This window comes from Gambusia affinis, linkage group LG03 (genome assembly GCF_019740435.1).
Source record: "Gambusia affinis linkage group LG03, SWU_Gaff_1.0, whole genome shotgun sequence".
NCBI classification, from domain to species: Eukaryota; Metazoa; Chordata; class Actinopteri; order Cyprinodontiformes; family Poeciliidae; genus Gambusia; species Gambusia affinis.
Window position 1 is genome coordinate 13,906,584 of NC_057870.1, and position 12,512 is coordinate 13,919,095.

At 38.8% G+C, this 12,512-nt stretch overlaps 1 protein-coding gene across 1 annotated transcript; it reads left to right on the forward strand.

Annotated features, from left to right (window-relative positions):
* Window positions 1-408: 408 nt before the first annotated feature.
* LOC122828065 (SUN domain-containing protein 3-like) lies at window positions 409-3,459 on the forward strand. Its single transcript, XM_044111296.1, has 7 exons — window positions 409-557; window positions 666-730; window positions 813-948; window positions 1,032-1,147; window positions 1,280-1,453; window positions 1,539-1,628; window positions 3,282-3,459. Exons 1-7 carry the CDS (start codon window positions 503-505, stop codon window positions 3,390-3,392), a joined length of 747 nt encoding a protein of 248 aa, XP_043967231.1. The 5' UTR covers window positions 409-502; the 3' UTR covers window positions 3,393-3,459.
* The last annotated feature ends 9,053 nt before the right edge of the window (window positions 3,460-12,512 follow it).

Consider the following 12,512-nt stretch of genomic DNA (forward strand, 5'->3'; position numbering starts at 1 on the left):
GGTTAGTTTATATTTTGATGAAAAAGTTGTAAAATGATAAAGCATACAGGGGGAGTGAGTATTTTTTATATGCACTTTACAGCAGTAAATTACAGGTAAAAGGACCTGAAGGACCTTAGTATGAATATAAAGTCAAACTAACTTATGCCAAATGGCTGTTCAAAACATTTTGCAAAGTTTGTGTTTATAATGTGATAACGTTGAATAATGACCCACGTCTCCCTTGAATAATAGTTTCTTATTCTCAATGGTGACTTCCTGGGTAATTAAAAACAAGATGTGAAAAAGTTCAAGGGAAATGAATACTTTTGCAAAAAAGTCTTTGCATATTTAACCCGATAATCTTAGGATCTATTTATATGTTTACATATTTGTATTTTTTCTACCTTGGCTGAACAGGAAGTGGACATACCGTCGGTATTACCACACATCAAAAGAAGAGACCTCTTTAGGAAACAACATCAGCTGCAGCAGCAGCAGCTGCATCAATAGGGACCTATTGATGCACACGCTGAAACATTGTTTTCTCAGCGTCATATTTCTTGCCCTGTTTTACGGTAAATGACTTTCTTCTACAAACAGCCAAGCACCAATATTTCTAAGTTTTGTAGAGAGTTTTTAGTGTGAAAGCAGTGTCACTAATCTCATTTCTCCTCATTTGTCAGGATTTACCATCTTTCTTGTTCCTTTGATGAAACCTCCAGTTTCTTCACGCCCCACCATAAACACAGTAAGCTTTCTGTTAATCAACACCCATATTTGAATGTCCTCTTTAGTGATATGACCAAACATCTAACTGCAATTGTGTTTAGTTTTCGGTCCCAGGAACTGAAGATCAGGAAAGACAGAAACAGGAAATGAAGGATATTCTGGCTGACCTGCAGAATAAGATGGACTACCTTTTTCCATCTGCAGATTTATTACCAAACTTTGCACTGAAATCACAAGGTAAGTCATTACTATCATAAATCTGACTGAATGTTTTAAGCTTAGATGGTTTTAATTCACTTTCTGTGTGTGTTTGAAAACAGGCGCAAAGGTTTTACAATGGATGCCATCGGCCGTACATCCTGGCCAAATACAGAGATGCAGTGGGTTTGGGTTTGCCCCAGAACGGCCATCGATCCACCCAGACATTGTTATTCAGGTATGAACTGAACTGCAATCATAATGTAACATGAATATGAAGCAGAATGGTATTTCTATATGATGTAATATTTAGAAAACTTTTGTTTATTATTTTGACATCCCACTCAAACTTTGAACTCTTTCTCTTCAGGGGAGGACTCGCCTACACCCAGGAGAGTGCTGGGGATTTGAAGGTTCCCAGGGACATTTAGTCGTCGCCCTGTCCCACAGAGCTGTCATTAGTCAAGTCACCTTGGGTCACATTCCTAAAATGGTGTCCCCGACTGGTAACATCTGGAGTGCTCCCAAGGAGTTTTCTGTTTATGTAAGCTACAAGAATATTAAACAGAAACACACAGTCTAACTGTCAGACATATTTCTAAGAATATTTGTCTAATTTTGGTTTACAGGGAATGAGGGAGCCTGAACAGGAATGGACTCACCTGGGAACTTTTATCTATGAGGAGGATGGAGATCCTCTTCAGACCTTTGAGCTACCGGTATGTTTATCCAGTTGCTTTTTTAAGCTACTTTCCTTAATTGCTTTGCAACATATTTATAGCCATTGAACTTTTCAGTGTTTTCATGTTAAAACTGTAAACATCATCGAATTCTATTGGGACTTGATCGGTAAACCATGTTAACAGAAAGAAGCTCATATTTGTGAACACAAAAGAAAATTGTACATGAAGAAAAAAAAAGCTCACTCAACCAGTTTGAATATGGAGCATCTAAAAATGTCATTTTTAAAACTTTGCTAGATTCCGTTTTGTATTTAGGTCTGGACTTTGAGTATGAGATGCTTGATCTAAACCTTCCCATTATATTGTTGGATCTGTGTTTAGGGTGGAAGGTAAACCTCTGACCCAGTTTTTAAAGTGTAACATACCCTTTCACCCCTGGCAAATTTTGAAAAATAGCATCAAAGTGGGCGGGGCCAAGAGACACTTTGAGTGTGGGGATGAGTGCTGAGTGGAGGGAGGGAGTGGGACTGTAATCTGATGAAAAAAGCGCTGTGGAAAACGTATCCACTTTGTCACTATATTTATAGATTCTTCAGGCTTGTCTAGAGATGTTTTGTCAAAGTAATTAGTGGTAAATCTAGAGAGTCTTTTTGTCTGTTGTTGGAGACTTTAATGGCGATAACTCTCTGTTGCTCAGATGCAGCTTGTCTGCTCGGATAGCATTAGCCGCTTATGGCTAATGCTAATTAACATTAGCAGCTAATGGCTAATGCTAATTAGCATTAGCAGCTAATGGCTAATGCGAATTAGCATTAGCAGCTAATGGCTAATGCGAATTAGCATTAGCAGCTAATGGCTAATGCTAATTAGCATTAGCAGCTAATGGCTAAATCCATTAGCTGCCATAAGATTCTCCCGCTTCCTCAGCTGGTCTCACACAGTCATCCTCAACACCAAACCCTCACCAACACTCACAGCAGAGGAGTCTCATCCCATTCTGTGTCTACATTGCAAACAAATCACACATTTAAAAAATTTAATAATGCTATTGATTATTGCTTACCAATCGCCATGGCAACGCTCGCAACAGTTCCTGAGTGCCACCGGTTTTAGTTGGCACTGTGCTTTGGTTACCTTAATGAGAAAATTGTACCAAGCCCAACTGCTGCAACCAACAGAAAAATTTAATTCCCTAAGAACCGATTGACCAATGACCATGGCACCAGTAGTGAGATGATTTTAGTAAAATTAATGCCTAGCTGAAAGATTGGCACAAAAAATGTCCTTTTGCACAAAACATTCTATCTATTTAGATAGAATGCCAAATAACATATTTAGACAGTTTGTCGGCAAAATAAAATTGATTTGGGGGTGAGTTTCACTTTAAGTCTTCTGCAGGTTTTCTTCCAGGACCGATCTATATTCATAGCTATTTCCATCTACTAATGAAGACCAACCACCCTCATCACCTTCCACTTCACAATTATGTGCTTCTTTGTGTTGGTCTATCATGTAAAATGCCAATTAAAACATGAACATTTGTGGTTGTATGACAAAATGGGAAAACGTTAAAGCAATGTTGGTGGTGCTCTTGCAAGGCTTTGCAATCTCAAAATATTTTGCCTCTAATAAACTCCCTTTAAGCTCTACTGTATTATATTAAACTAATACATAATTTTATCATTGCAGAACCACGAAAAAGTGGCCTTTAGCTCCGTAAAGCTTCAGATAAATAACAACTGGGGCCATCCAGATTACACCTGCCTCTACAACATCCGAATCCATGGAGAGATCGCTTAATCAGGATGGATTGAAGGTAAGTATGGACTCAGGTAAGATTTCTCACTTTAAGTTTTTCTAAAGCTTCTTTGATTTCTTTTAGGCTAATTTCTTGATCACGTGTTTGTTTCTACCCACACGTGATCAAGAAATTAGCCATTAACAAACAATCATTTGTTAATGGGTAAAAATTAGGAGCAGGAGAAAACATTAGGGTACAAAACAGGGCTTTCAAATTTCAAACGTGTAAACATCCATTTCATTTATACATATTTTGCCTATCTGCACTACTTGTGCCTGCATTTTATTATAACTACAACTAAATTGTAGTTATGTAGGCATGCGGCTCAGGTGGTCGCTGGGGCAGAAACTCGGGCATGGATGAGTTTGAAGATTTCATGGAGAACAACTTCCCTATGGCTTCAAGACGATTCTGGCATCTCAGGAGGAGGGAACTTCGGATTGAGATCTTCATCTTGGTCATGGAATACTGGACCAGCTCTACACCCACAGCAGGCTCTTGGAGGGTGCATGGAAGTTCACTCAGCCAGTCTACATCTGCTTTGTGGACTTGGAAGAGGCGGCCGACTGTGTCCCACTGGGAACCCTGTGGGAGGTACGCTAGGCCCTCCCAGTGGGTGTCTGAGCTTGGTCTGCATTGCCGGCAGTAAGTCGGGCTTGCTTCTGGTGAGAGCTGGCATCCACAAAGGTTGACCTGATTCTGTCTATAACTTTTATGGACAGAATCCCCTGGTCCTTCTGTGGAGTTGAGAGTGTCCGTTTTGGTGGCCTTAGGATTGTGTCTCTGCTTTTCGCAGATGATGTAGTCCTATTGTCTTCATCAGAATGACCTACGGCCTTCACTGGAGCAGTTCGCACCCGAGTATGAAGTAACTAGGATGAGGATCGGTCACCTGTTAGATCACTGTAGGATCGCTGTCTGTGCGTGGTCTGCATTGCCGGCAGTAAGTCGGGCTTGCTTCTGGTGAGAGCTGGCCTCCACAAAGGTTGACATGATTCTGTTTATAACCTTTATGGACAGAATCCCTTGGTCCTTCTGTGGAGTTGAGAGTGTCCGTTTTGGTGGCCTTAGGATTGTGTCTCTGCTTTTTGCAGATGATGTGGTCCTATTGTCTTCATCAGGGCGTGACCTACAGCTTTCGCTGAAGCAGTTCGCAGCCGAATGTGAAGCAGCTAGGATGACCTGTTAGGTGACCGGTGTCAGAGAAGTTTAAGTTTTGTGGGATTTTGTTCAAAACTGAGGGAAATTTGGAGCAGGCGATCGATAGGCAGATTGGTGCAGTGTCTGCTGTAAAGAAGATACATCGAGAAGATAGAGCTGAGGTAAAAGGTAAAGCTCTAGATTTACTGGTTGATCTGTGTTCCTACTCTCAGCTGTATTCATGAGGTTTGGGTCAAGCGGCCGAAATGAGTTTTCTCCGCAGGTTCTCTGGGCTGTGCCTTATACTCAGGGCAAGAAGGTCAGTCATCCGGGAGGGACTCAGAGTAGAGCTGTACTTCTCCATGTCTAGAGGAGCCAATTGAGGAGGTGTGGGCATTTGGTCAGGCTTCCTACAAGCCTCCCAAGTGAACTGTTCTGAGCATATCTCACCGGGAGGAGTCCCGGAGGAAGACTCAGGACACGTTGGAGAGACTATATTGCTTGGCTGGCCTGGGAATACATTGGGGTTCCCTGGGTGAGCTAGCCCAAGTGGCTGGGGAGAGAGAAGTCTGCACCTCCTTACTTAGGCTGCTACCCCAGTGAACAAACCCGGATAGGCAAAAGAAAATGGATTGATGGATGGATGGATACAACTAAATTGAACATTCGTAACAGAATGTTAATATTTTCATATAATTGGAATGTTTTGGATTCAATGTTTTCTCCAGGTGATCTAGTTTTCCACAAAAACAAGGGTTAGCTTTAGAGAACAATGGTTGTAAGAGGTACATTTATTGTACCTCTTACAACAATCCAGGATATTGCCTGGATTATGTTTGTTGTTTGTTGTCCTGTGTTTGTGTTTTTTCCATTCTCTATCTACAGGTTACAGTGCTGTGGTTCTGGAGCTTCGCCATCCCTCTCTCTACGCCTCCTTGCCTCCACGATGTGCTGCTCTACATCCTTGTCATGCACAGTTGAGTTTCTGTTTAATTTTGTATCTTGTCACTTACACGGGTATCATGTATCAATGTTGTTGCTAACTTTGTGTTTTGTGTTTCCGCAGGTCCCAGCATTGTGTTTGTGTCTCTTTTCTATCATCTTTTTCTTCGGCCAGTCGAGGCAGAAGGCTGCCCGTCCTGAGTCTGGTTCTGCTGGAGGTTTCTCTCAGATCAAACTGAGGTTTCCTCTCCACTGTCGCCATGTGCTTGCTCAGGATGGGGGATGTCATCAAATTGGTTTAGGATCAGTTTGATGGGGTTCGCCGAGGACCCCTCCGGAGAATCGTCACCTTAACGTGGTGGAGGGGTTTGAGTACTCCAGTGATCCTGATGGCTTTCTATTATTATTTTTATTTTATCTAGACATTAGAGACCTAATGGTCTCTAATGTTAAAGATGGCTTCAGGGATGGGGTCAACCAAGAACGATTCAAACTCTGTCCTTCCAAATAAATAAGGAGTTTTCAGCAGAAAATAATGCAAGCTTGACTTTATTTCTTAAGGACCAAAATGAGGATCCCCATGGGTTTGACCATTCCTTTAAGACATTTTGTGATCAAGAAATTAGACTAAAAGAAATCAAAGAAGCTATTTGTGGTATGAAGCAAAATACATTTCTTGGGAATGATGGTTTAACAAGCGAATTCAAGACGTGTTTCACTGATTCATTTGCCCCATTTATGAAAGTAATGTTTGAAGAAGCAATAATAAAGGAAGAGGTTCTCCATACTATTCACCAAGGCTTGATTAAATAAATTTCAAAACCAAAAAAAGACATATTTAATATAGAAAATATAGACCCGTTAGTCTATTAAACAACGATGTTAAGATTTTTATACTCATCTTTGCTAAAAGATTGAAAGCAGAGCTAAATAATATTATTTATGAGGAACAACCTGGTTTCATGGCAGTAGGAATATTTGGTGTGGTTTTATAGTTTATACTTTTTGTTGATTTCTATAAAGTATTTGACACTATTAGTCCTAAATTTATGTTTAAAACCTTAAAACATTTTGGATTTGGAGTGTATTTTACAAAAGCGATGGCTACTCAATGGCAGCAATAGTTCAGATAAACTGACCTGTACTTCACAGAGATTTGATATTAGTGGTAGAATTAGACAATGTTGTCTTAAAAGCCTGTTTTTATTCCTACTTGTCTCTCAGATCATGTTAGGTCATATCTAAAAATGTCAATACCAGTAAATCAGACAATAGGGAAGAGAATTTAAATTATCACAACTGGCTCACAACACAGCAATGTTTCTTTCCAATGAAAATGAAAAAGATAAAGTAGTTTCTTGTATCCAAGAATTTTCATCAGGTTTGAAAATGAATTTTAGCAAGTCTGTCTTATTTCCCTCAAAAATGATAATCTCCTAGAAATTTGCCACATACCTGTTATCAGTCGTGTAATCCAAAATCCACAACAAGAAATCAGTTTATAAGAATATTTTTGACAAGTTTGAAATTCATGACCCTTCTACTCGGTAACCTCTATGTATGTTTTAAGTCACCCCTGGTGCTTTGTTTGTCTGGAAATCTGCTGTTTGCTGGTTAACAACCAGTGTTTTTGTATATCCTACAATTTTCAATCCAAAAAAACATAAAGCAAAAAAATCATGCGACCCAGCATAGAAAAAAATGTTTAGTTTTTAAAATGAAGCATTATTGAGACAGATTATTGTTTATTTCTGTTTTCATTTCCAGGTTTAACAAATTTACATTTAAATAATAATAAAAAGAACAGCCATGTGACGTCACCTCAGGTAGGCACGTAACGTCACATCCGGTAGGTGGGACTTCTTGGGAAGGGATGGATGCATAAATTCTTCACGGGACCTGTGACGTGACAACAAAAGCTATTCCGTTAGCAACATGTGACGTCACATCCGGTACGTGGGACTTCTTGGGACGATGCATAAGTTCTTCACGGGACCTGTGACGTCACATCCGGTGGGCGGACCGTCCTGTAGACAGCAGACGGCCCTTTGGAAAGCCATTTTAACATAAATTCGGTTTCGTCTGACTTTCCGTATTTACATTCTAGATATCTAGATGTCTAAAAATGCATTTTGACTAGACAAAACTACATTTTTACAATCCCGGATGGTAATTTAAGATATCTGCATTTACATTCTGACTAGTAAGAATAATAACACAAGATAGTTTCAATTACATTTTGACAGTCAAGATTTCTTTCAAGATATCTCAAATAACGTCACTGGATCTGTCTTTAAACGGGACACATATGTGTAATTATGATTTAAGATATCTTGAACGTATTTATCACTAGTCAAAATTACAATTTTCATCCATCCATCCATCCATTTTCTGAACACCCTTCGTCCCTAATGGGGTCGGGAGGGTTGCTGGTGCCCATCTCCAATCCATTTTCAACATGAAAGTGATGCATTTTCAAAAATCCTTTTTCATTTTCTCTATTTTTCTTTGTTTTATTAAACTTTCAAAGTGCTACACAAGTCAGGGACGTTTAGACTTTACAGAATACAGATTCAAGATATCAGTAATGTCATTCTGATTAGTCAGAATGCCAATTTAAGATATCTTTAATTTAGTTTTGTCTAATTATTATTTCCTTTAAGATATTTAGTTTAATTTTCACTAGTCAAAACTAAAATTGAGATATCTTGAATTTACTTTATAACTAGTCATAATTTCATTGTAGATATCTGAAATGTGTATTTCAGATAGTCAGTAATTCATTCTAGATTTCTTGAATTGAATTGTCCTTACAACTCAGTGGTAAATCTGACGTTATTTCGACTTGTCACAATGTAATTACAGATATCTTATATCTTATATTAGAGATATCTTGAATGTAAGGGTGGTAAAACCGAAATTATGTTAAAACGGCTTGCTATCTGGCTAACACTTTATTTTGACGGGATGTGAATAAGATGTCATGACACCGTAATAAACATGACATAACACCTGTCATGAACATGAGTAAGTCTTTGTGAATAATTTTTTAGTTTTTAAATATCTTTCTCTCTCTCCAGAAACCTCAACCCAAAAACAAGTTGCTCAATTTGTTTTTAGATGTCAGAATTTCTGAGTTCTGAGTCAGAAAAATCAAAAAAGGACGGCAATTGTAACTTGAAAAGTTTTTAGGTCCCCAAACAAAGCCGAGGTCAGATCCAACATGGCTGCTGCTGATAGAAAATGTGGTAAACATGTTGGAGTGGGCTTCTTTTTGATGGGTTGTGGTGGTGAGACACAACAGCAGTGGCTGACACCATAAGTGCACAACTTTGACTTGTGAATACGAGCCTTTAGTGTTTACGTGCCTTCTGGTTCTAATATGTTAGCAGTTTTGTTAAAAATGTAAATGATCTCTGAAGCTATCGCAACAACTTCATGAGGATCACAGATTTATTTGTCTTCAGGCACTGCAGGAATATTTGAGTTATAGTTTTCACCATCAATGCATTTCATAGCAAACTGACTCATTATAATTGTTAAAATAAAGTTTAAATACATAAATAGTAACATGGTATGTACATCTATGAGAGTTTCAAAATAAACATTCATTTTGTGGCCAAAACCACTACTTGTCATTGTCATTTAAACTTCAATGTACTACTTTTTTTTCTTTTAAAATGAATAAATCTACTTCAATAAGACAGCAAAAAGGTTATTTAATATACATAATTTTCTAGTTTAAAAATATTCCCTTTCAAAACACACACATTAATTTGTTCTTGCCAGGTTTTTAGAGGAAGAAGTTCATGTAAAATGCAATATTAAAGAGTTAATACAAGCATCTCAAGCGTTGCACAGTAAGTCTTTCATTTATTTTTTACACTTGACATAGTAAATTGGCCTCATAGGAACTTTGGCTGTTATGACATGATTAATTATGAGCTTCTATAAAGTGAATGTACAAATGTTTTATTGAGCTACTGAGAGCCGTTTTCCGTGGGTACAAATTACCAGGTTTGATAGGTGGCAATGTGAGCTACATAAACCGTGAAATGTGACCTGCATTACGCACCTGATTGTTTGATTCATTAATATTTTGTTTGTACTATAAAAGGCCCCTGAGCAGCAGAGGGTAATTTACAGCTTTAGCCACGGTGCACGTTAGATTTTATCAACAAGCTGGAAATAAGTAAAACACCAAACATATTTGATCCTGAAGAACAAAATGAACAAAGCCCCAGGCAGTGGGCAGGTTTGTTCCTGTGGATGGCAAACTTCCCTGGAAAGTCAGAAGTGGAAAACTCTTCTGTCTTGAAGTAAAAACAGTAGGAAAGTGTTCACTGACATATTTATTTATGAGAGTTTAGAAGTTTGGAGGCGAAGGGAGAATGTAGGATGAGTCTATTTATTGAACAAAGGACAGCAAAACACCACAACAAACACAAAACACTGAGGATCCAAGACATTTCAGTCGGGAAATATGTGAAAATGTTCTCAGAGGAGAATTGCCCCTACGGACGACAAATGCCAAAACAACTCTGACAGAGAAAGAAAGGAGGAAAATACGAGCGAACAGAAGGAACAACAATTATTTATGTAAATAATGTGCCATTGCTGCTTATAATTAGTGGGAAAATTAAGCAGAAAAGAAAAGGGGGGGTGGAAAAAAAACATCACGCATGTCACCCAACTAATTTTTCTTATGCAAATTAACAATTGAAATTATAAATGGAAATTGTGTTGTTGTGATCCAGAGAGGAAAAGGGAGAGAGCGCTGAGAGATGGCCTGTTTTTTTTTTCCAGAACTCTGTTTTGAATTCATTTGCAGGAGATGCAAACAGAGGCAGATGTAGTTTGACAAAAAGGATAATGCTGATAGCAGCAGCATGAAAGGAAAAGTTAGGATTATTGTTTTAGACAGAACGGTCTTAAAAATAAATCTGCTTCATCCATGAAGGTGGAAATTAAACCTCCCTTTACTCTGTGAACAACAGCGGCATAAACATGACCAAGATGAGAAAACAGCTAACACACAAGGAAAAACAACACAGTAGGTTTTAGTTTTGCCGTGCCTTGTTTGGAGGTTCACTTATTGTTGGGGGGGATTTGAGTTGACTGTTTTGTTTGCAGAAGGTCAGACATAGTCATAAGAAATGTTTGTGTAGCATCTTATCTAGTCCGGAGGACCACAAAGTGGTTCACACTAGAATCGGTCCCAAACTGATGGTGATAAGCTACAATGTAGCCAGAGCTGGCAAAGCTGTCTTAAATGGCACCACCACCAGTGGGCAGTCTCTTGCCTTAGGTAACAATGACTGAGACAGACAAAGAAGGGGATTGAACCAGCAACCCTCCTGCAACAGGATGAGCTCCTACCTCCTTAACCACCATCCTAGCAATAGTTTGCAGATTTGCATTCACTTTTCCAAATATAAACAGCGATGCCATCTACCTGAGAATATGATGGCATTTTGTTATATTGTTCTATGTCCAGATGTAAAACTTTGTTCCACTTGAGTGGAGATCAGCTGAAGTGATAGACTTCAATTTCTAAATTTCTCTCTTGTGTAGTGTGACTAGCCTTTACACAACATTTTTTTTTTTGTCTTGACTGGCGTGATATTGGAACACCTGGATCTAACGAAACTCACCTACTTGGTTATTTTGATCAATTATTGTACAAAAAAAAGCATAGATGTTGCATTTACTCAAACCAAAGAAGGAAGTAACAATGAATCTTTTTTGGCCAGTTGTTTGGTTAGGTTTTTAAATAATTACACAAATTTTAACTAAGTTTACATTTTATACAAGAGATCTTTGGAAAAAAAAATATTGACACAGTCTGAACATTTTCATAAATTGTACAGGATCAGACGAAATCTCCTTGACATGAACATCTCCTTCTTGCTCCATATTGACGTTGGCTCCCAACCTCACCGAAACACAGAAAAGTGTTGAAGGAAACAAGAAAGCTGACCCACTAAAACGGCTTTTACAGATGCATGCAATTTCCAACTCTCTGCTTTTCCTCAGATACCATTTCACATTTGTCAAATAAATAAATAAATAAATAAATTGTTTGAAATACTAGTCGTCTCTGACTCGATCGCTTTTTTTTTGTCCCCCCACCCCCACCCCCGTCCTTCTCTTGGTCCAGCTGTTGTGTGCAAAAAGTATAAGTGTGATGTTAGTCCCTGTCCATAAAATCACTGTGTCAGTGTGTTCAGATCTGGTGTGCCGAGGTGCTGACACAGTTATCAGACACAAAATCCCTGCCGCTCTCCCAGTGAGATCTGCTGGTTGTGGGAACTAAAAAGGCAGTGTCAATGAGGGTGTGATAACTGTGAACGTCTGTCTACATGTGTCTCCTGTCGGCTCATCTCTCCTGTTTCCCCTCGTTCTCCGCCAACACCTCACACACACACACACACGCACACACACACAAAAGGGATAAAAAGGAGCCAGGATCAAACAAAGTCGGAAAATGCCTGTCTGCCGTTCATCTGACAGCACTGCATCCTGAACCCTTTTAAAAGAAAGTGCAGAGGAAAAGAGAAAGAAAATAGGACATATTTCGTACAATTTATGCAGCGTTAATTTTTCCAGCCCCCGCGTCGACTGTTTACTCAGTCCTGCACATCTCAAACCTCCCTCTCTTGTTCTGTGCCCCCACATCTCTCAAACCGCAATCCTTCCTTTACTTTTTTATCCCACCCCTCTCACTTTTTTGTGGCTTATGTTATTCAGATTTTTGTGGGTTTTTTTTTTCCTCCTGCAGTTTTTTTTTTGTGTCACAAGTGAGGATGCTCTCCCATGGGGTGGCTAAATTTACATCTCTACGTATGACAAACACAAACAAAGAAGGAAACAAATCAAATGTTCGGAAGAAAAAGAAAGGGAAAAAAAAAGGCCAAAAGAGGATGTGAATGTCAGCCTCAGAACATATGTAAAAAATACAACAGAAACATCGTGATAATCTATGAATAGATTAAAGTTGTGCAGCACCGGTTGGATAGTATAATGACTCCCTTGGA